This window comes from Parasteatoda tepidariorum, chromosome 9, assembly GCF_982258835.1.
Source record: "Parasteatoda tepidariorum strain Cologne lab strain chromosome 9, Ptep-v5.0, whole genome shotgun sequence".
NCBI classification, from domain to species: Eukaryota; Metazoa; Arthropoda; class Arachnida; order Araneae; family Theridiidae; genus Parasteatoda; species Parasteatoda tepidariorum.
The window spans coordinates 57128701-57155106 of NC_141763.1; the positions used below are offsets into that span (position 1 = coordinate 57128701).

General features: G+C 28.6%; 1 protein-coding gene across 1 annotated transcript in view; it reads left to right on the plus strand.

Annotated features, from left to right (window-relative positions):
* LOC107437680 (uncharacterized) overlaps window positions 1–26406 on the plus strand; it is a 626528-nt gene that overhangs the window by 18294 nt on the left and 581828 nt on the right. The window contains exon 2 of the mRNA XM_087151873.1: window positions 17445–17562. Within this exon, the coding sequence (XP_087007999.1) occupies window positions 17445–17562 (118 nt within the window). The remainder of the gene's footprint in view (window positions 1–17444; window positions 17563–26406) is intronic.

Consider the following 26406-nt stretch of genomic DNA (forward strand, 5'->3'; position numbering starts at 1 on the left):
GGAAGAATGAATTAAGATGAAATCTAATTTCCTCAGAAATTTAATGCTTTTAATCTACAAATCGCGAACTCGATAAACGAACTACTAAAGATAACTGAGTACGATAATCATAGTTTTATAGGATAGTTCGAAGTAAAGGAGAATATTAATTTATAGAATAAAGTCTTACTTTTTTATAAAATTAATTTCATTTAGCCTAACACACGCGAATGCACGAAACAAAAATACTAAGAATAAGTATGACACTCTAAATTTTGTAAATATAGGTTGATTGGCAATTTAAAAAGAGTATGAATTTGCAACCATTTTTTGAGGAAATCTTCTGTGGTTCAGCGGCAATCAAAATATTTTAAATTGCCGTTTTTTCATTTAGGTGCTTAATTTTGAAATGCAATATCAATAATTTTGCGCTGGTAAGCACAGCACAATCAAATCTTCAAACTCAAAACAAATAGCACAATACCTTCTTCCCCTTTTTAATAGTAAAGTCCTCCCCTTTTAGAGTAAATTCTACAGAATATTTCTCTTGAATATTTTAAAAGCTTTAGCACTATGTTTTTTCGAATTATTTGAAATTTTGGTCCACGAGGATTATCTTAGTTCCTTTTAGAAAAGCTTCAATTTTTAAACCGTTTTCTGCAGGATAAAATTAACATTCAATCAAAATGACATTTTGCATTTTAAATTTTTATTTTGACATTTAATTCCATGTATTACAGCATTAAGCTAAGCAAATAAACTATGTTTACTATATTTAATGTCGTAACGTTACTAGAAATGCTTACGGAATCCTATTTTTCTGGCCATTTCCATGTAATGCTATTATTATTCTTTTTACAGTGAATATGAATAACTCTTTATTATAATCAAAATGAATAAATCTTTAAACTCAACACGAATAGCACCCTTCTAATTTTATTTAATGATAAATTCGATTTATTTTTGGAATCAAATCTTCCGTCTTAGATATATCGCTTAACTATTTTACAATTTTACAAGTTCTTTTTTTTTCCATATTACTTGACATTAGTTCCTTGAGGGTCATTTCAGTACATTTTAGAAATTTTTTGATTTTTAAACATTTTTCTATCGTACAAAATTAGTTGTCAATCAAAATGACATTTTGCATTGTTAACTTTTATTTTAATATTTCATCCCATGCATTACTGTATTAAACAAAGTAATGCTTACTAAGTTTAATGTAGTAATGTTACTAGAAATACTTACAGAATCTCTGTTTTCTAGCAATTCCTTAGTAGTACTGCAAATTTATTATTATTATTTTTCTTTAACAGTGAATATGAATAACTCGTTATCATAATCAGAATGAATAAATCTTTAAACTCAAAACGAATAGAACAACCCTTTTATTTTTTATTGAATTATAAATTCGATTTATATTTAGGATAAAATTTCGCCACTTAAATATACCTCTTAAATATTTTACAAGTCCTTTTTTTTCTCTAAATTATATTTGGAATAAGGTCATTTTAGTGCAACTTGGAAGAGTTTCAATTTTTTAACAATATTCTTAATTATAAAATTGACTGTCAATCAATTTGCATTGTCAAAATTTATTTTGATATTTAATTTTGCTACAGCTTATGAATAATTCTTTGCTGCTCATATCAGAATGAATAAATCGCTTAACTCAAAACATGGGCTAGAGCCTTTGAAATATTTAAGAAAAATCTTCGTACTTGAATATTTTTTTAAAAATATTTTATAAGCTCTAACATATACTTTAAAAATTTTTTTTGGACATTTTGATTCTCGAGGGTATGCTATAGAGAAAACAGTCGTTGACCTCCTAAAAAAAATAGCAATTTTTAAATCGTTTTTTATCATCTAAAATTCGCTGTCTATTAAAAGGGTATTTTGCATTGTCAGTTTTTATTTTGATATTAAATCCTGCTACAGAGTATGAATAATTCTCTCATGCGCTAGAGCTTTTAAAATATTTAAGAGAAATCTTCGTACTTGAATATTTCTTTTAAATATTTTATAAGCTCTATCATACTTTTTGAATAATTATTTGACATTTTGATTCTCGAGGGCATGCTAGAGAGTAAACAGTCTTTGACCTCTTTAAAAAAATTTCAATTTTTAAACCTTTTTCTAACTTCTAAAATTCGCTGTCTATTAAAATGGTATTTTGCATTGTCAGTTTTAATTTTGATATTAAATCCTGCTACAGAGTATGAATAATTCTCTCATGCGCTAGAGCTTTTAAAATATTTAAGAGAAATCTTCGTACTTGAATATTTCTTTTAAATATTTTATAAGCTCTATCATACTTTTTAAATAATTATTTGACATTTTACTTCTCGAGGGCATGCTAGAGAGAAAACATTCTTTGACCTCTTAAAAAAATTTCAATTTTTAAACCTTTTTCTAACTTCTAAAATTCGCTGTCTATTAAAAGGGTATTTTGCATTGTCAGTTTTAATTTTGATATTAAATCCTGCTATAGAGTATGAATAATTCTCTCATGCGCTAGAGCTTTTAAAATATTTAAGAGAAATCTTCGTACTTGAATATTTCTTTTAAATATTTTATAAGCTCTATCATACTTTTTAAATAATTATTTGACATTTTGATTCTCGAGGGCATGCTAGAGAGTAAACAGTCTTTGACCTCTTTAAAAAAATTTCAATTTTTAAACCTTTTTCTAACTTCTAAAATTCGCTGTCTATTAAAAGGGTATTTTGCATTGTCAGTTTTTATTTAGATATTAAATCCTGCTATAGAGTATGAATAATTCTCTCATGCGCTAGAGCTTTTAAAATATTTAAGAGAAATCTTCGTACTTGAATATTTCTTTTAAATATTTTATAAGCTCTATCATACTTTTTAAATAATTATTTGACATTTTGATTCTCGAGGGCATGCTAGAGAGTAAACAGTCTTTGACCTCTTTAAAAAAATTTCAATTTTTAAACCTTTTTCTAACTTCTAAAATTCGCTGTCTATTAAAAGGGTATTTTGCATTGTCAGTTTTAATTTTGATATTAAATCCTGCTATAGAGTATGAATAATTCTCTCATGCGCTAGAGCGTTTAAAATATTTAAGAGAAATCTTCGTACTTGAATATTTCTTTTAAATATTTTATAAGCTCTATCATACTTTTTAAATAATTATTTGACATTTTGATTCTCGAGGGCATGCTAGAGAGTAAACAGTCTTTGACCTCTTTAAAAAAATTTCAATTTTTAAACCTTTTTCTAACTTCTAAAATTCGCTGTCTATTAAAAGGGTATTTTGCATTGTCAGTTTTTATTTAGATATTAAATCCTGCTATAGAGTATGAATAATTCTCTCATGCGCTAGAGCTTTTAAAATATTTAAGAGAAATCTTCGTACTTGAATATTTCTTTTAAATATTTTATAAGCTCTATCATACTTTTTAAATAATTATTTGACATTTTGATTCTCGAGGGCATGCTAGAGAGTAAACAGTCTTTGACCTCTTTAAAAAAATTTCAATTTTTAAACCTTTTTCTAACTTCTAAAATTCGCTGTCTATTAAAAGGGTATTTTGCATTGTCAGTTTTTATTTAGATATTAAATCCTGCTATAGAGTATGAATAATTCTCTCATGCGCTAGAGCTTTTAAAATATTTAAGAGAAATCTTCGTACTTGAATATTTCTTTTAAATATTTTATAAGCTCTATCATACTTTTTAAATAATTATTTGACATTTTGATTCTCGAGGGCATGCTAGAGAGTAAACAGTCTTTGACCTCTTTAAAAAAATAGCAATTTTTAAATCGTTTTTTATCATCTAAAATTCGCTGTCTATTAAAAGGGTATTTTGCATTGTCAGTTTTTATTTTGATATTAAATCCTGCTACAGAGTATGAATAATTCTCTCATGCGCTAGAGCTTTTAAAATATTTAAGAGAAATCTTCGTACTTGAATATTTCTTTTAAATATTTTATAAGCTCTATCATACTTTTTGAATAATTATTTGACATTTTGATTCTCGAGGGCATGCTAGAGAGTAAACAGTCTTTGACCTCTTTAAAAAAATTTCAATTTTTAAACCTTTTTCTAACTTCTAAAATTCGCTGTCTATTAAAATGGTATTTTGCATTGTCAGTTTTAATTTTGATATTAAATCCTGCTACAGAGTATGAATAATTCTCTCATGCGCTAGAGCTTTTAAAATATTTAAGAGAAATCTTCGTACTTGAATATTTCTTTTAAATATTTTATAAGCTCTATCATACTTTTTAAATAATTATTTGACATTTTACTTCTCGAGGGCATGCTAGAGAGAAAACATTCTTTGACCTCTTAAAAAAATTTCAATTTTTAAACCTTTTTCTAACTTCTAAAATTCGCTGTCTATTAAAAGGGTATTTTGCATTGTCAGTTTTAATTTTGATATTAAATCCTGCTATAGAGTATGAATAATTCTCTCATGCGCTAGAGCTTTTAAAATATTTAAGAGAAATCTTCGTACTTGAATATTTCTTTTAAATATTTTATAAGCTCTATCATACTTTTTAAATAATTATTTGACATTTTGATTCTCGAGGGCATGCTAGAGAGTAAACAGTCTTTGACCTCTTTAAAAAAATTTCAATTTTTAAACCTTTTTCTAACTTCTAAAATTCGCTGTCTATTAAAAGGGTATTTTGCATTGTCAGTTTTTATTTAGATATTAAATCCTGCTATAGAGTATGAATAATTCTCTCATGCGCTAGAGCTTTTAAAATATTTAAGAGAAATCTTCGTACTTGAATATTTCTTTTAAATATTTTATAAGCTCTATCATACTTTTTAAATAATTATTTGACATTTTGATTCTCGAGGGCATGCTAGAGAGTAAACAGTCTTTGACCTCTTTAAAAAAATTTCAATTTTTAAACCTTTTTCTAACTTCTAAAATTCGCTGTCTATTAAAATGGTATTTTGCATTGTCAGTTTTAATTTTGATATTAAATCCTGCTACAGAGTATGAATAATTCTCTCATGCGCTAGAGCTTTTAAAATATTTAAGAGAAATCTTCGTACTTGAATATTTCTTTTAAATATTTTATAAGCTGTATCATACTTTTTAAATAATTATTTGACATTTTACTTCTCGAGGGCATGCTAGAGAGAAAACATTCTTTGACCTCTTAAAAAAATTTCAATTTTTAAACTGTTTTCTATCATCTAAAATTCGCTGTCTATTAAAAGGGTATTTTGCATTGTCAGTTTTTATTTTGATATTAAATCCTGCTACAGAGTATGAATAATTCTCTGCTGCTCATATCAGAATGAATAAATCTTTAAACTCAAAACGAATAGCACCCTTCTATTTTTATTGGAGGGTAAATTCGATTTAAGAGGGTCGTTCATACAAATTCGATGATGTCGTGGAAACTAGTTTTTCCCGAAAGAAGTTTAATGTTCCCTCCCTTTCCTCACATATTTTACCTTCGAGTACCCCAATAAAGTGAAGCATGCTTAAGACGTCGAGAGTCGATATAGTTTTTATTTTACTTTGCATTAGAGCGGACGGCCTAAAAATATGCCTCCATTGATTAGAAAATAGCTGTCTATAACTCAACCTGACAGCGAAACCCAATCCAGCAGCTCACGTACACCTCAACTCATTTTACGCCCGGTTGCTTTGTAATTCATGACCTCGGCTGCCATTTGGTCCAAATTATCGTCTGCATTTCCTTCTAGGAGAACGAATATGTTATATATTATATATTTCGGAAATTTGAATTATTACGGAAGATCACTAAGGGTTACATTGTATTGTTTTTTTTTTTTTTAAGTTGCATGCTGCTGATTATAGGATAATAGTAAAGTTTTCCTTCAAAAATCGCCCTTTGCATTTAATAAGAATTTTTGATACAAGCCTTATTATTTTTTTTAAAGATTTTAGTTATTTAAATGGTGCTTATTCTTTTATATTGCCACATTTAAGGGAAATATTTTCCCTCCATAAATATGAGTTCTATAACCGATAAATAAAACTTATTGCTCTCCTTTTTATTTAATCTTTCCATTTTATTCACTTAGTGCAAAAGATTTATTTTGTAGCACCGTTACATTTTATTACCTTAAATAATGTAAGTTTTTTCTTCAAATTAAGCTCAGTGCCATAAGTTCAGTCTGCTTGGACCCGCGTTTTCTAGATTTTAGATGTTTTTCCTTTGATATTAATATCTCGATATTTTTATTAATTTACGACGTTCATAATAGTAATTGCAATGTTTTTTTACTTAAAAATTTATATGATTATTATTTTGTCCAAGCTGACTTTAGATTAGGTTGCACGAACATATGTTTTATTTCGTTTTACTAAAACAATTAGAAGTTAAAAAATAATGAGTACAGGGGGTGGACAAAATAATGAAAACACTAGTGCACTAATATTTTTTTTTATATAACTTGAAAAATACTTAAAAAATTATTTTATAAATTTAAAAGTGTTTAGGTTATGCGATTTCCCATACTTATCAAAATTTAAAGGTTTTAGAGGTTTGAGGGATATCGGCTATAAATTCTATTAAAAATTGAAAATAGCGATTTTGAATACCATAAGCCATAAAAATGTAACAATAAATTTATAACTTGTAACGAATATTTTGGTTATTATACACAATAATTGCACAAAATTTCATATACCTAGCTTAAATATTTATTTAGATATGAACATTTCCTTATAAAAAACTAATTGTTTTTGTCTTACGGTCTTTTGCTACAAATTTAAAAACATTCAATAACATTAAACAAAATTTTTGGAGCAATTTAACATTAAATGTAAAATTATTTCTTTGAAATTTGAGAAAAATTTCCTTAAAATTGCGCAACATATAAGTAATTAAAGTAATTCTTTTATACTGCGCATAAAGGGAAAATATTTGAATATTTTTTTTTCTTAATTTTGTATGGTATCGTATTTGGCAGCTAATAAAAAAAGTCCGATTTGAATATTTAAAAAGTTTCTAGCAATTTTCTAAGTAAGACAGTTAATAATCCTAAGGGTTTTTCACAAATTACAAGTATTTTAAACAAGATTTATTAAAAACGACACAGGCATTGATGAAGATAATTCCTTATAGTAAAGTATCCTTTTTTACCACGTTTACTTTCCTTATACAATTTCATTTTGGTGTATTTACGTTTATTGTCATTTGTTATTTAATTTTGTCGTGACACACAAAAGAATATTTGTTTAAAACCCCTTACCATTCCAGCAACAAAAAAAAACTACTTCGAAAATTTCTTGAAACTTTCTAAATTTTAGAAGCATTCAAATGGGACATTTTTTCTAGTTACCAAATGCGATTCACTAACACAACATTATGAAAAAAATAATTATTTTATCAGTACAAAAGAATTTTTTTACAAATTTTAAAGATTATAAATGAAATATTTGATAATAAAAGATTTGTTCAATTTTATTGAGTATTTTCAAAATTGTAGCAAAAAACGTAAGACAAATTTTCTTTTTAATAAAAATGTCCCTTTCCCCATAAATATTTAAGCTAGGTTTACGAAATTTTGTGCAATTATTGCATATAATAACACAAATAATTGTTGCAAGTTACAAATTTATTGCTGCATTTTTTGTCATAGGGTGTTTTAAAGCATTATTTTCCGTTTGTAATTTATTGTCGCTCCCTCTAGCCTCTAAAAGTTTTAAACATCATTGATATGTTTGAGAAATCGTATGATCTAAACACTTTTAAAGTTATAAAATGATTCTTTGAGTGTTTCTTGAGAAATATGAAAAATTGTATTGGTTTAGAAGTGTTTCCATTATTTTGTCCACCTCCAGTGTCTTCCAAGACGTATATATTTCTCTACAGAACATTTCCCTAAATTTTTGATTCAGTTTACATTCAGTGTTCCAATTGTTCATCAGAATGAACTTTATAATTGCAGTTTATAGACAATCTGACTCGATTAATAATACTTCTGACTTATCTTTTAAATAAAGGTTATGTCCAAGCAGATCAGTAATAGATGCATTCCTATGTATGCTTTCGTTAATATGCAATAAATTTTTTAAAATTTAACTATTTGAATTTATGAAAATTATTTCACTGATTGAAATTCAGGTATGTATTTCGTAAGGATTACATATTAGATAGAGTGCAGGGCAAAATTAGTACATTTTGTTGTCGGCCAGTGGTCGGAAGTATCATTAGTAATTATTGATTGGAAGTACTGAAAGTAGCTACTTTTTTAAAAATTGAAAATTCTATACAATCAAAAAAACTCTTGTTATTATTACTGTAAAACATTTCTTTTTTAGCATTATTAACACTTGGTAAACACTACAGGGCTCATTTCTAAAAGGAAGAAATATTTATGAACTTTTCCAAGCAGATTTAGGTAAAATTTGAGCCCTGCATATAACATTTTAAACTAATAAAATTTAGGGTTGTAATTTTTGAACCAATAAGTCAGCATAAAATTTATATTTGTTAACGTGCGTAACAAACATAAAAATTATTAGTTACAAAATAAATTTGAAATAACTGATAGTATAGTGATGAAATTATGCAAATTAAAAAAAAACTGTAAGAAATTGGCTTGAACTTGAATGAAACCTGCGATAACCAAATTCAGAAAAGCAATATTCATCCTGAATGAAAGTTTTCTTCTTTATACTTATTTAAATTAATCATTAAATGGTTATCTTGCGCCAAAATACGGCCTATATATAATATCGTCCAGTATAAAAAGTGAATATCTATCTCCCTGGTATAAAAAAGGATAATCCTGAACGTAAAATTCGTAATTTTACTTTTGCGTCCAAACCAGCTAATGTTTAAACAATGTGTGTCTCATATGTGATTAGAATAATATATAGTCTGATTTAATAGTATTAGTCCATAATTAAAATGCTGAAAAAATATTTCAATACAGCGTAAAATAAATACAATCTTCAATATTATTATTTTATAATAATATTGAAGAATGCATGTTTTTCAGTAATAAAGTGCATATTATATATATACTAACAATGGGATTTTTTATGAAATAAATTATTCATTGTATTTGGATTTACTTATGAAAACTTTTGTTTAGTTAGAATAATATTTTAAATAGGATTATTATTATTTAGGTTTAGTTCTCATCATTGCTTTTTCTTTTTTATTAAATAATACTAAGAATAAAACTACAGTGTCATAAAATTAATAGTTTTGCTTCGATTTAAACCGAGGATCATTTTATTATTACGCTGAATATTCTATTTATATAAATATATTTTTTTACATTATGGAGTTAATAACAGTATAATTTTTTTCTTAGTTGAATACTTGGTACAACGTACTCATTTAACTTGTATTATTTAAAACTCTTGATTTATTACTTTAATCCTTATCTTAATCATGTCATTTTTGGCCAATGGACTAAAAGAGGATTTATTAGCGTTGGCAGAGTTGTCGATCGAACTAAAGTCAAGTATGACAAAAATCTCACGGTAAAGGGCAATAACAGAAAATGAGAAGTGTGAAGAAGATTTTTCCAAGGAATTATGTTTTACAATTATCCTGGAGAGAAAGAGACGAAAGGGGAGGAAAGGAAGATTCAGTTGAAGGAAGAAGCTGAAGCTGAGGCAAAACGTTAAAAGAAAGAAGGAGAATTTGAGTTGGAGTGACTGAAACTTGAAGTTAAGTTAAACATGACTGTGTACTTTTCAAGCAGAAGGTGCACATCTAAAGTATATTATCTCAATAATTTAAAGATATAATATGAAAGAAGATATTAATTTGTATCTGGTGCTATTTGAATGACAAGCGTTGCAGACTGAAATAGAGCAGGAATATTGGATAACATATTTGTTAAGTTTAGTTTCTTCTGAAATAACTATTGCCCCTGGGACTGACGATAAGATTATGAAGCTTAAGTGTGTTGCTTCACTTAGAATGTACCATCTAAGGTCGCACTTGCTAAAATTTTCAATCGAATTTGCTGTTCCGAATAAGGGTTAAGACTAATTCCTGAAAAGTTTCTATATGTTTTATGAAACATCAAAAACCTGTTGAAGGAACTGGACCAGACTTTTATCACGAACTGTGTATTTATTTTATTGTGATGATAGCAGGATTGAAAGTGGATGTGTTTCAGAAGTTAAAAAATTGATTATAACTGATCAAATGAAGAAACGAGTTACAATTTGTTCTCATAAATTGAACCGTAATTCAGACTGAAACTATTTTTTGATTAGAAAACCTCTAAAGAAATCTTGTTGTTTCTAATGACACTTTGATAAGCTTTCAGCCATTGTTCTGGCGAATTATATCAAGAAGAAGTGCCTTTTGTTTGACAAGAGAGCACCGCAAGGGTGAAAGTGTAACTTAGTTTAGAACCTCCCGTAGATGGCAGTACTACCCCTTTTCGAGAGTCGACTTCCACAACTCTGACATAGATCTGAAGAAGGTGATAATTTTTTCCAGATCGCTAGACCTATGATACTCTTCAACGTCCGACCACAGGACTTAAACAGATTTTACGAGCACGTATCTGTAGAGATAATGTATACTCAGTTGGTTATAGCGGCTTTCGATAATCGAATCCTCGTCCCTCCGGACAGAAATTCCATGATCTAATTTCTGGGCTACCGTACCCTTCAATAGATCTTTACATATATATCTGTAGTTTACATTGACTATATAAATAAATTGAATTAAGCAGTATTACAGTAAGGATTATAAAGTAATAAAATGAACCACCGCCGTAAAATTAAAAAGTTTTTTTATACAAACAATTTCCACATGCAGTTGTAATTTTTTGAACTATTTGGAACTAGTTACAATATAGTTATTTTAGAATTGTAGTACTTTTTTTCTCAGCACAAATGAATTGCACAAATAATTCAGATTTCTTTTGAAAATATTTTCTATTGCCTATTTTTTGTGTATGAAAGAGAATTTGGCAAACGGTTACATTTACTTACTCAGTATACATTGTTAAGTTAAAATATCATAGTAATTTTGCTATAAAATTTAAAGAAAATATTCATTGTGAATTCAAAATAATGTTTTTAGTGATAATTGTTCGAAAATTTTAATTTTTTAGGGAATCGAAAGAAAAAAAGATACACAAAGTAGATGTTTTCAGATTCTAAAATTTGAAAATTTATTCAAACAATAAGTATAAATTTAATCTTTGACTTGTTAGATTATGGAGTCAAGACACGAAAATTTCTTTTAGTTTAAAAAAATATACTATTATTTCTCTCTCAAATTATGCAAACCTAATTATTATTATTATTATTATTATTTAAAATTTTAATTAGAACGTAAGACATGGTTTAATTTCGTTTTCCTATTTCCATATATATAACTAATGCTTTCTTTAAAATTAATTTTTTTAAGTATTTTTACAAATTTAAATTGGTATTTATCTCAAAAACAACTAAAGATACTTTGAAAACATATTTTTAAACACCCATTTTACTTTAATTTGATGTCAGAAAAATAGAACAAAAAGCATGTAGAAAAATTTAAATTTTAATTAATTAGAGTTTTTTTAAATTTTTTTATTAAATTTAAAAAAAAAGTTTTGGAAAATTAAATTAAGAAATCCGGAAGACGAATTAAAGTAGAGGTATTTTTATACAAAATAAGTTAAAAATTGGATAATTAAAGCATAAAATTTTCAGGTTATATCAAAAAATAAAAATAGCCATTTTTTAAAGTTTTATTTTTTAATTCTTTTTTTTTTAAGAATTTGTCCTTACTCATTTGTCAACATTTTTAATGTACTCAACATATGATAAGATAGTACAAAGAGTTTCCAGTGAATAGATGCATTTTTAAAGAGGGGTCCTCTGTACATTTTTCAAGAATGAGTCCCATGTTGAATTCTTTGACTGAAATAAGAGCACCAGAAATCCTATGAAGTAATGTAAAAAAGTCAATAAGCCTTATGCCAATTTTTGACAAAATAGTATTTTCACATTCCTCTTTTGAAATTCAAAAAAAAAAAAAAATTCTTTTTCGTATAATTTCGTGTATTTTTTTCCTTAATTTTTAATTATTATGTATGCCTACAAATTTTCATGAAATAAGGTTAAAAAAAACCCTATCATTCTCTTAAAATTCATCCCCATCCCATTATAATTACATTCTTCTTGGAGCACGGTGAGTTAGTAATGACCTTTTCGATTATCCCAACAGGATTTGGATTTGATGTACTATAATAATTAACTTCGAGGCGTGTTCAGACATGTAGTAATTTGAAAAATTAGATAATTTAAAAATCATTAAAACATTTGCATCTCTGGAATTGATTTTATAATCCCATTACCAGGTTTAAATGACGTATACCCCAAAAGGGGGTCTTGTTTTATTGGCAGCATCGAATTCTCCGTCAATTAATTTTTTCTTTTCTTTTTAGTCTTCGAAGACTCAAATTAACTTTCGATTGGCATATGATAGAAGGAATAATTTAATAAAAATAATCAATATCAAATCAAGTATTTATTTTTTTTATCTTTGTGGTTTATTGATTTAATGTTCCGTAACAATATATTTCTTATGGACTTGGGTTTTCAAATTATAAGCTTTCATATACGTAGTTTATAGTATGTAAATAATAATTTTGAAAAGTATCAAGCGATCATCATTAAGGAAAATTTAATTTTTGATGTTCATCACGCATTCTCTCTCTCTTTATTTTATCCAATACATAGCTGAGCAACTTAACTTCTGTTAGTGTTAACTTCTATTTTAATATCTCAAGTTCATCTCTCTATGTAAGCTATAAGCTAATTCTCTCATCTTGATTCCTTCTGGTTTTATACCTTGAATGCATTACGCTTTGAATTTTTGATTTCCCGAATTATGCTTAGAGATTTTTAAGATGTCAACAAATGAAAATGTTCGTTAAGAAAATGTTCCAATATTTTCTCAATAGTTCAATAGTTTCAATAGTTCGTCCATAAATAGAAAGGTTAATTGCTTTTTAAGATAGAGAGAGATAAAATAATGAAAATAGATTACAACTTAGATGTACCAGTTAACTTCCAATTATTGATGAAACTAAAACGGGTGATGCTATTTGATGATTCTTTTTAAAAGGTTGCAACTCCCAGTCACTATGATTTTTATGCTAGTGTGGAAAAAAAATAACGATGATTGAAATGAAAATTATCAAAGTCATTTTGTGGTTGATTTCTACTTTTTTTCTACATTCTGTGATTTCAGATTCTCTTCATATATCATGTATTTTGTTTTCTTATTGTTAATGGTAAATAGTAATTCAGTGAATAAAAAGTATAAATTTTATTTTTAAGAAATTTCAGTTCATAATAAAATGAAATAATGAAGTCTATTATAAAATAAATAATTTATTACAAAAAATAATAAATTATCTAAAAAAATATTTTTTACAGAGGATTATTCAAGGATAAATGAGTTTCCTATTTGTGTGCAAAAATAGTTTGATTATCTTTTGATAATTTCAGAGTTATGGGTAAACAATCACAAAATGTAATTAATTATAAGGGCTTCGCAATTTTGACCACTCTAACAGCTCCTATTTAAATTTAAGGAGCCATATTTACAACACTGCAGCTATTCCTCTTATCACTGTAAAAAATTCCAGATCAAATAACGGTATAAAGTATCGGTTCTTTGGGAGAATCATCCGTATGATCCATTTTACCGGGACAAAAAAAAACTCTGACTTACTGTCACTTTTTACTGTAATATTTATTTAATTAGAGTGATTCAGTGATTTTACGGCAAAAAAATTACTATAAAAAATGATATATCAGATTTTATGTTGTTGTTCAGTAACACGTTCCGGTAAAAATTGATTTGACTGTAAAAAGTACCAGCGCCGTGAGAGTCACTACTTTTTACCGTAATTTGATCCGGAATTTTTGAAATTTTAACTTTAATTGTGAAGAAACCAATTCCGTTCAAAAAAATTGTATTTTTATTCAAAAAACGTACATTTTTGGAGCTCATTTTTCAATTTAAAACTTCATCTGCACGAAGTAATCGGCGTATTTAAGGTTATCTTATTTAACCATTAAAATTGTACCTTAGAAACGTAAGAATCTAATCATTAGATCAAAAGTTATTAAGGCTGTCTATTTTTTTAAATTTTGTACCCTTCACAATAATTATTGATTAAAAGATGTTATTGTGAATAATCACATTTAAAAGTAGACTTAAAACTCCTTTTTAATTTATCGTGTGGTAAATGATCTAAATTTTGAACACAATATTTAGTACTAGTAAATTTTGAACACTGTATTTAGTATTTAAAATAAAAATCAATTTAAGCAAAAATTTCATATTAGAATCTCAAACGAATAATTATTTTAAGGTTATTTGTTATTTCAAAATAGGCATTCATCTTTTATTTGTAACATTAAATGAGGAAAATAAATGATTTTCTGAATAAAGCTTATTTTACTTATTTATGAAAAGTCTCCTTTCCGATCTACATTTCAATATTCAACAATTGAAATACGTCCCCTATCCTATAGCTGTAATGTCCAGAGAACGTCTCACCGAGAGAGAACTGGAACACATGGATTTGACAGATTCCAAAGAAAGTTCGACCACTATCCACAAGTGGTCCTTTTCTCATTCATTTAATAACTATGGATACAGGCTATTGTCAACGCATCCGGTACACGCGTCGAGGAGTTTTATAATCTCACCCACGTATGAGACGCACATTATTCGAAAAAGTTTTTTTAGTCGATTTTTTTTTAGAAGTCTATTAAATTGGTAGGCTAAAATGTTCTCTAAATATCGATTTCATACTTGCTTACGCTTAATGATCTGTTCTGAAGGGAATTGATTTTTGAAATCATTTGTTTTATACAAATATTTTTTCTTCATGGAGAAAAAAAACTGTGGCAAAATTACCATTGTGTATGGTAATGACATTTCTGGTAAAGAGAACCATAATTCTGATTAATTAAACCAAAATATACGGAATTTAACCAATTCATTTGGTAATTTTTTGTTCATATGATAACTTTTCACTGAAAATTCCGGTTTTCAAAATTATAGTTTTTATTACCACACATTTACTAAGAAATGCATATCTGAAAAATAAATTTTACCGAATAAATGCTTTTAAGGTGTCATGATAAAATTAGCAAATTTCACCACATTTACCAAGCTTTATATCATATCTTAAAACTATATTTTATTGCTTATTTTACCAAAATCATTACCAAAGAGCTTCGATAATACTTACCAAATTTTTGGGGCTCCAATAGAGTTCGAAATACAGTAAATTTTACCATATTCTGATAGTTCTAACAATACTTTTTTTATTCATCGAATCAAGCAGATTTGCCAGTACTGTACAAAACCCATAATTGGTTCATTTTCCTTTTAACTCTTTTCATTAATTATATCTCAACTACATAGAAAGAACCTCAGTATAGAAGTTTAAACATTGATAAAGTGTGATAAAATAAGATTAAACTATGGCACTTTAGCAGCGAGCAGTGATCGCTCAGTGGTAAAAGACTGTTGGACATCATTGTGTTTGTGTAAGAGTGGGATTTGATATTCATGGTGGCTTGGAGCCCAGCTAGCTTCAGCTCGTTCAGTACCAGCTTGTCAGAAAAGTAAAAAAATACTGTGTGCAGTACTGACCACATCGCTAAAATCGTGACAGTTGGTCATGAAGTTTTGGAGTCTTAACTTAAATGACATCCTTGGTTCGCCAAGAATTGTTGGAGGAATGCTTCATTTTTTATGGAAAGTGTGGATAAAAACGAAGTATACTGAATAACTTTTGATCTAATAATCGGATCTTCACGTTTTACAAAATTTACTTCAAAAATTACATTCTTTAAAATGAAGTAAAATATTGTATACTTAAACGATTCAAAGTGTTTTCGACTATTGTTAAATAAAATAATTAAATATATACCAAGAGTTATTTTTTGCATATCTTCGGATAAACGAATTTTGCAAATTGTGTAAAATTTCTTCAATTCACTTAAAAACCTTTTTAAGATGTGACGAAAAACGCAAAAATTAATATTAAGGGGTCACAATTTTGAATCGCTTAACTGACCAAACTATGGGGATCATATTTTTCAGATTGTGGCTACTTTCTATTTTTAGAGAGACAGAAATCCGACTCTGTGTATTAAGCTTTTGTGTCTGATTTCGTAACTTAAAATATCGTCTGCACTAATTAGCATATATGAGGTCACCCACTCGGACCATTAGAGATCCAATAATTAGAGCAAAAGATATTCAGGGTGGTCCGTTTATTTATTTATTTTATGCTCACTGTACAATGTGCTTCAGCATGAAAAGGCAAACATTTTTGGTAGGAGTTGGTAATAGGGAATTGATGAAATTAAAAATTCTGTCCCAGAGAACGAGAAACAAAGATAATTACGGTATTGGCTAGTAACATCGAACATGAGGCTTTGCCTTAAAATTAAGTAATAGAAGAAACTAAAAAATTACTTCTGAAGATAGGAGCTGAAATGTACAGTTCAGCTGAATTTTTGGGAGAACCATTTGAAAGATTCTTTACATGTTTAATTGCTCTGTTATCAAAGTTGTCAAAAATAATGACTTTTTAAAAAATTAAAATTGAAATCGGATTTTTTTTAAAATTTGATTTTTTTTAACTTTCCTTACATTTACCAATCAAAGTTATGATAGAAAGTACTAACATTATTTAATATTATTCAAACACATTATTATTGCTAAATCATATAATGTTTCTAAAATGGTTAAAAATATTATTTAATTATTGCCACCTAACCGTTGAATAAAATCCTTATTACTCGCCAATTGTAACTGAATTTCATGATTATATTACTTATATGCACTTTTTAATATATTTTATAAGTACTTGTATTTAAATAAATTTAAAACCAAATGGTTAAAATGACATATAAATAATGAAAATTTGATATATAAATAATGAAAAATTATAATTTAAAAGCTTTGTGCCACTTTTATCACATATTCAGTTTTTCTTATCTATTAGTTCATTTTAAACGCCGAATAATACTTTACGAACATCCCGTTTCCATTTTTTTTTCTTAATGAAACCTTCTTTACCGATAAAATAAGGCTTTAAAACATAAAATAAAAAAATTATTACCTTAAGAATATACTGATAAATTATATTGTATACAATTTTCGTCGTCCTCATTTATTGCTTTTAAAAATCAGCAGATTTAAATCAGAGATTTATTTTAAACAATCAGTTGATTTATATTAGGATTTAAATCTGATGATTTACTGTTATAAAGTCTGTTTCCAACTAGCTAAATCTATTAATTTCGTCTTCGGACTTGAAGCTTTGCGAAAAGTTTACAAAAGAAACAGTAAAAGCCTTAATTTCGTTAAAAAGAAATTTACATTGTGCTTTTTAACTTCAATACGGAGCTTTAAAAAGAAAAATATGATATGAAAAGATTAGCTCAATGGATATTTCTATAACTCTTTCATTTTCAGGAATGCCATGGATCCTCGGAATTTGTACGAAGTTAAGTGATAGCATCCAAACTGATATACAATGGAAAACGAACGTCACAGTGAAGAATTGTCACAATTTCTGCGCTTCTTCGAAAAAGTAAGTCATATTTAAACTGTTTTCGATGTCACTGGTATGAAAATCAATCATTGTTACAACTGAATTAATTTTTTAAAATTGTGAATTATTGTAATGATGATATGAGAGAAGCAAAAAACATCATAGTCTTATGTCAATGACTTCATAGTTTTAACCATATTCATCATAGTTTTTGATAGCTCATGGGTTGAAGGTAATCTTCGTTTAAGCAAACTAAAGCATTTCTTATGCATTTTGCTTAGCAATGAAAACTTTAAACCCACTTATCTCAAAACTTGATTTTTTGAGTTCTGCAGCTATTGCAGCCCATGAGCGACATATAGCACAATAAATAAATACAAAAAGGATAAATAGAAAAAAGAGAAAAACGAAGAAAATTGGGAAGTTTCATTTACTGCGCGCATAAGCATTACAACAAATGCGCTTCTGTACAGCAGTAGTCCCGCAGTGGACTGATCGTTAAGACACGCTTCCCAGCAGATCACCGAAGTCAAGCATCACTGGCTAGGGTCAGTGTGCGGGTGGGTGACCACTTGGATCAGTCTGCGTAGGGACCGAGGGTGTGCGGTATTGGTCCTCGTTAAACTGTGCTACCGTAAAGTGCTCGACTTCGCGCGCAGGTCGTCGGGCTACCGAAGCGGGAGTGCCATCCCCTCCGCAGAGGATCAAAATTGTGATGGCATGTCTTCGGATCATCCTCCGGGATGTTTCCCAGACCGTCGCCAATAGCCCATTGTGCAGCTCTAGTGCGAAGTAAATTAACAACAACAACAACAACATCTGTACAGCAGTATGAACGCGCTGTGAAACGAAATCCCTCTATTTACGCTTTTTGCTCAATTTGCGCTTCTGTTTTCATATTTTGCAATCTAGCAATCTATGTGCGAAAATATTTTAAATCATTCTTGGAAGCTTCCCGTTCATGTAAGTTCTGTTGAATTCACTACTCGATTTACAGATTTCGTTTTGTGTCTTGTTCTGTTTTTTCTTTACATTTTATTTATGTTTTTCACGTGATATTTATTACTTAATGTGTTCTTTTTTGTTTCCAAATTTCTTTAAGTGATCCTCACACTATTGTATTGATGTATTTTACTTTAGTTATATTGATACAATATTAGAAAGTACTCTTTTTTGCGGATATAATCGTGTGAGCTAATGAAGATATCATATCTTTTTTTTCCTAGAATTTTTATTTATATATATTTTTTAATTTTATTTCAATAATTTTTCTTCTTATCTTTTCATTATTCGTAATAATTATATATATATATACAGTAAAACTTGTGTAAGTTGACCACTTGTGGTGCATTGTTTTAGTGGTCAACTTATAGAGGGGGTGGGTCATTGTTTACTTTTTTGTTTCCTATATCATGTTGCTATATATTTAAATTTTTTTTTTTACTTGACTTAAAAATTTTATTCAGAAAATATGCAAATGAATATCTTAAGAAATGTGTTTAAACCTGTATGAACTTCAATTTGATACATATAATTCTAATATTTAACTAATTCTTTTTAAAAAATTATTTCGTTAGTTATGCATGTGAAGTGTTTAATAAATATAATTTCTTAAAATATCAGAACACGAAAACATGTAATTTAAAAACTTTAACAAAATAAAGTTATTTGAACACTTTAAAATTTATTTACTACACTTAAAGATCAAAGACCATAAATAAAAGATCAAAGCATATTTCAGAGCATTCATTAATGCTCACTATTGCAACTGGAAGAGCAACTTTTCAACTAACACACCTGTTTTCAATGAACGAATGAAAGAAATGGTCAAAAGCTGACCCCTTATAGTTTCTCTTGATGGTCAACTCACAAAAGGGTTTAGATTAGCTTTTTTGCACTATTTCCCCAAACAAGAGAAATTTTAACACTCATTGCAAAAATGACAGAAAATTTTCTGAATTTTTTTTTTCTGGTCAACTTATGAGGGTTTTAGAATAGAATTTCATAATACTCCTAGGCAAAATTGACTTATTTCAGTGGTCATCATACAAGATAAACAGGTGGTCAAGCTTCAAAGGTTTTGCTTCTTTATATTATATAGGAAAATTTCCGTTCTTGATAATTGAGGTCAACTTATGCAGCCTCCCAACTTGCAAGGGTGGTCAACTTGGCAGGTTTCACTGTATATATATATATATATATATATATATATATATATATTAGAGACAAAAAACATAATAGATTTTACATCTATTATGTCTCATCAATAATATCTCATAATTTCCTCCATGTCAAAGTTTCATAGTTTAATATCGATTATAGTCTTCTCAAGTATGATATTTATTGCTAAAATAATTTTCCTATCCGCATTATTAAAGTTATTCTAAATAGTAAAATAAAAGTTATATTAAAGTAAGCATATCTATCTATCTTTAATTATTTCATCAATCAAATTTTTGATATTGACGTTACAAAGAGAACTTCTTTTTAACAATTTTGGTTTCACATTTTGCTGGATTTAAAATACTTATATTTAATAAATACATTAAAATATAGTTGATTAAAAATTCATGGAGTTTTTTCTTCATATTTAATGTAATTAATGTATTTATTAATAACTAACTTTAATATAACTATTATTTTGCTATTTAGAATAATTTTACTAAATGCAGAATTATTTTAGCAATAAATATTATAACTGATAATTATTGTGTAGGGTAACAAAAACATCATGGTCTCATATCGAATATACCTGCTTACTCCACGAATGAGGCTTATTTATAAGCTTTGATTTGTTATTAGTTTTAATGGATTTTAAAATGTTTTATTTTATTATCTCATAAAATATAGTAGTTATTTAAAAAATCATGAGTTTTTTTTTTGCTCAGGCTAGTACAAAAACCTTTTCTTCAAAAGATCCACTGAAAGGTTTATTCAGAAAAATTCAAAAGATTGTTTTCAAACTTTTAACTTAAAACTTGAGTAAAATGAAATTTCTTACTTAATTTTTTTTAATTTAAAAAAAACAACATATTTTTATGAGCTTTTCAATATCAAATAAGATTTCCATTAGTCATCTCAACGTTAAAATCAGGTTCAGAAAAAAGAAAAATTGCAAAAAAACTTTTTGAGTAAAAATACATTTTAAAAAGGAATAAAGTAATTAATGTTTGAGATCTAAGATCACGTTTAAGAAATGGGGAAAGAAGAAATTCCCAAATCAGCTTTGTTTGGTCCTGCGTTTGAAATTGTTTTTTTCTCTCCCTAAAATCCGGAAGGATGAATTAATTCGGTGTAATAGATTAAGTTACCTTATGCTTTGTACGAGGCAGGAGTTTTTTCTTTTTGCGAACGCGAGAAGTGAAAAAAATTAAACGAATTAAAAAAAAGTCACTTAAAGTCTGATGGAAGTCAGAGTACATTGTGAAAAACGTAGAAAAAAATTTCTTCCGATTCATTAATTTGCGATGAAATGGATTTAATTGCGAATCGACCATCACTTTTTTATGCTATTTTTTTGTACTTTTTAAGCTTTGTATGTCAACTTAGGTTTTTATTTTTTTATTTTTCCTTTTTAGAATAAAAACTTGTTTGAAGAGCTTTTTCTGAAACAGGTCGATAACTTTTAAAAATGTCTAGATATGTCGAAATTGCATATTGCAATTATTAAATAATCGCATATTGCAATCATTATGAATTCAAATTATTTTCCTTGTTTCAATCTATGTAAAATTTATTTATTAGTGTTTATATTATAGTTAGATAACTAAACAATATCGTATATTTTTTTGGTATTGGTACCTTATTAAGTAGAGCCTTTTTTCAGCAATCATGTGATTATAGGGTGGTGGAATTGTTGTTTGTTATTAATGATACTATTATTTCATAGTTGTTTTAGTTTGGTAATCTTTTCTCAATTTCAGGGTAAAATACTAATGAATTTTCAGGTGAAAATATTTCTGTATTTCTACAGGGCATAATTTTCTTTATACAATAATTCAAAAACTACTTTAGCCGCACTTTTGTGATTATATTTTCATCAAAATGGGAGAAGTATGTAAATAGTTTGTTTTTAGACTAATAACAATCGTCTAAAGGCAACTTTTTTCGAAACTGTTTTTATTTGTGATTTCTAAAAAAGGAAGAGGCTAAAAACAACTAAAATGTATATCCATTTTATAATTTCTTTTCTAGCCATTACTAAACAGAAGCTTGTTTTATAACGTATATATTTTACAACTAAAAGCATACTTTATGCCTCTATTTTATGCCAAAAACAAGTGGCGAAAAGAAATTGTTTCGAAACAGTAGTATCCTTATTTTTGTCCTATAGGAGGCACCGAAAAGCATAAAAACTGAAAACTCATAGCAGTTATTTACAGCAGTTATCGTATAAATAAAACTTTAAAATATCTTTTTTTTTCAGAATTTTTAAAAAAAAGTTTTAAAAATGCACAATTTGCGATACGTGCGAAAGAACTTGTTCGTTGTAGTTTATAGTTACAAGAGTAGTTTTTGCTAAGCAAGTTATTAATCATTTTTGTCTAGAGTACCAAAAACAAAAGAGGATATTGTTATGTAATATTTTTATGTAAAATTTTTTTTGATTAACTTCAGAAAAATTTGAGTTAATATTATAAATTACTGAGTTTCTTTTATAACTTTATATTCAAATGCTGCAATGGGAGCAATGATTAAGGCTTTGAGCTGTTATAGCGAAGAATCGGAACCCTATTCCTTGTGCTCTGGTGAAGTTTACTCAGTTACAGTTCAATGTGTACCAGCAGGTTGGGATAGCCTGGTTGGTAGGGCACCCTTGTTCAAGAGTTCGTGGGTTCGATCCCAGTCAGCAGAAGACTCTCCGTGTAGTAAATGGTGACTGATGCACGTTAAATCTGCCGAGTTGCAAAGTAATCCATGTTCCCATAACAAATCAATACCTCTGGGGGTACTGATCCAGGAGTTTCCTTGTCTTCTTGATTGGTTCAAAATTACAAGGCTACGGAGTTGAACATTAGTAGTCGTAAACTCATTAAATTGGATAGCCTGTTAAACGATGGTTCTAAAATAAAATAAAATGGGTACAAGCACCAGCTTTCTGCAAAGTGAAGGTGACTCGTGTCCAATGCTGGACACATTGCCCCCATCATGTCGTTGGTCTTGAAATTGTGGAGTCTTCATTTTCAAGACCATCTTGGCCGACAAAATGGAAGTCGAGGAAGGGATCTTCTTTCACTTTCCAAATAGAAGTTAAGGATGTTTGCAATCTAAAAGAACAATTTTTTAAGCAATTAAGTTTAAAAATAGTGCACATTATTACAAAAAAAAGTATTTTCCATACTTCATACTGATAAAACCTTAAATACTTCGAAAATAAAAAGATAGCAATGGCCATTTTTAAAAATTTAATAAACGTTTATTAGAAAAAAAAAAAAGACATATTCTCAAATAAGAAAAAAAAAGAATTTTTTTCTTCTTCTTGTTACAACTAGAGTAACTCTAGTTAAAAGCATTTCTAAAGAAAAACGAAAACGACCGAATTGATTCAAAATGTATATCATAAAAAATAGAAAGAGTGCAGAAACCTAACAACTCAACTCCGTCTCTCATGAATGAGATGCCTAAGTGCTCATCTAAGAAGAGCTCTGTGGGAGAAAGTATGTTCATAGAAAAGACAGACACCAGTAAATAAAAGGTTTTGCGCCAGATACACAATATCTTTTAGACATCACGCGAAACACTCGTAAGAAACGGCAATGATTGATGTTACAGAAAACGGACATTTGCTAGAGGGGGGAGATCAGCTATTTTACCCCTACTGAATAGATTACTAAAAACAACTTACGAGCCATTCCTTTTTTTCTCTTTCTCACTCGGCATAAATAATAAATTTTCGCATTGTTTTTATATTTTTCACGAAGCATGGTGAATATTCTTGAGAAAATGTGGTGATATCTAGAGAGTGGTAAACTCTGTAACAAGCGATTATCATTCAACACGTGTACTGTAAGATGAAGGATTACTTAAAGAAAGTGTAATTATTGCTGTTTTGTAATTTTCCCTCATGCAAGACTGACTAAATGTTGATCTATTACTTAATTAAAAAACATCCATTTAACACCACATTTAGATGCAATTTTGTGATATTTGTACGGTGAAACTTTTCTAATCCTATTTTTAGTCTAAGATCAATACATATTCTAATTTTTTTTATTTGTTTAAGAATATAAAAGAAGTTGTGATTATAATTGGTGCATACTCGTTATATTAAGCACATTTCTATTTCCAAGAAGCTATTACTTTGATTTTTTAAAATTTTTAAATGATAAATAAATAGTGAAATAAAATTTTTTTAAAAATTAAAAACAATGCATTGTTTTTAAAAAAAGTAGAAAATAATATTACTTTTGCCAGACTTAAAATGCAAACGTAGGAAAACTCACCTTTGAAAGCGGGTAGAAATCAAAATTTATTGTAAAAGTAAAATGGCAACTAATTTTGCTTTTACCAGCAAGAAACTTGGGTTGGCATCAAGGACAGAGCTAATTTTGAATTTTGAGCTTTTCAGCTACTCAAAACGAAGACGAAAGTTTGAGAGACGATGAATTCTTTGATGATTCACTCGTAATATTCGAGAAATTTTTAAAACTTGTACTGTCATCCAAGTTGCAGCTTTCAGTTTTAACAGTCATTGAAAAATACATTGACTAGATTCCGTTTGTTGGTAATATGGCAACAAATTCCGCTGGTAGAGGTCAGGAAACAATTCGAATTTGCCTTGTCATCCAGAATCGAGATTCGGCACTGATTTGAGCTCTATGGCTAGTTGAAAAGTGTTCGAAATTTTGGTTGCAAGATCACAGAGACAGTGCCGAGTTAATCATTTGAAGTCCATTAAAAAAAATATATATTTTCTCTTCTGGTCTAAATTTCTTTAATCAAACATGGCGAACTTCAACTAAAACAGAATAATGAATCATTAAAAAAGTAATTTCGCATAACAGATTATAATGCGACTCTATGCTGGATATTGCAGGACGTAGCACGGCACAGACAAATCTATATACCAAAATATACGCCGAAGAGCCATTACATTATGTTCATGGGGCACATTAGGACCCATGATCCTCATAGAACAATCCCTGACGTCTGTAAGCTACTTGAACATAGCTGCAGACCGGGTTCACCCATTCATGGCAACAGTTTTTCCTGCGGGGGATGGTGTTTACCAACAGGATAATGCACCATGTCATAAGGGTCGAATTTTCATGGATTGGTTACAGGAACATTTCAGTGACTTTTAAGTCATGTCTTGCCCCCCAAATTCACCTGACCTTTGTCCAATAGAGCATTTGTGGTCCTACTTGGAAAACCAAATTCGTGCTGCCATGCTACCCCCTTGCAATGTGAGGGAATGGCAGGACCATTTGTTGAGAGCTTGGTACCAGATACCTCAGACTACCTATCTGCACCTTGTGGAATCAATGCTACGGCGGATGCTAACAGTTTTGACGGCTAAAGGTGGTCTTACATGTTATTAGCAGGGTGGTCATAATGTAATGGCTTTTCGGTGTATAAGCCAGCATAGGACTTCAAAGGGTTAATACGTAGTAAAAAATAAGTAAAAACCAAAATGGAATCCAGTTGCATAGGTTTTTGTCATCATTTGTTTTTCGATTTTTATTTTGAGGCTCGCTTTCTTGCAAGGCGTCAAAATCAGGAATCAAAACTAGGTTTAATGTAATTATTTTACTAGCCTGAAAACACACCTCACCAATCTACGAAAAAGTTTCTTAAATTATTAGTTGCTAATTCAGCTCAAAAACGTTTATTTATTTTTCGTTTGCTATAAAATTTTCTTCGATGAATGAATTTTTGGAAAGTAAGCTAACGGTTCATTAAAAGTAACTGTTTATTTGGTATATAATAGTACAACTAACTTCATAAAAGTGTCAAGTATAGCTAGAGCTACTATAGGTTTTACAAGCTATTTATACTACAAGATATAAGGTTATTTAGCATTATATTTTTCGCTTAATGATGCTTTGAATAGCAAAGATTAATTTTTAGAGCAAAAAAATAATGCACACCGATAATTTTGAGATTGAAAAAGATTTTTCGTTGATCACTACATATTTAGTCTACAGAAAAAAAATTTTTTTTTTGTTCCTTTACTTTATAGTTTGACTCCAGAAAGACTGTTATTCGTATGTTCTCTAATTACGTTAGATATAGGGACTCTAGGTGGCCATACAATCTCTTCATCGGGAATCCATGCTTTACAAATCAATAATACTTAGCTAACAATAAATCAAAAATGCACAGTTAAATTCTTTTACCCTTTTAAACAGTCCATCATTTTTCTTTTAGTATATGCGTTTAAAATCCCTTGCAAAAATTATACCCATCTCTTTGGAAACTGTGTTTATATAACCGAAAGAATTTCGTAGAAAGGAAAATATACCGCGATGCGATATCGAAATTCATTTTAATTGATACATATCGATTGTTACTAGGCTTTATCGATTTCTTGTCATATATCGAAATTTATGACGACGTGGTCGAATATGGCATCCACCAAGTATTTCGGGAATCTTACAAAAGACGGAAGTGTTTTTAATGGTGGTATAAGCACCGAAAAGCACTTAGCCGCTGATTACATCCATTGCTTTACCGATGGGGTTATGGTTCTGGGAACATTTGAGGCTTTTATATGTGGCGGCAATTGCTATTTATGCTCCTTAGGGGTTAGGGAGTACTTGTACAGGGGGTCCTTAGATATTGTCCCCTGCACTTTGACTCATTCAAGCTTTTTAAATGGGCAGTTAAAAAGACTTCATTTATTTTTCTTTGCGCAATATTCCATTCTCTAAAGAAATTTTC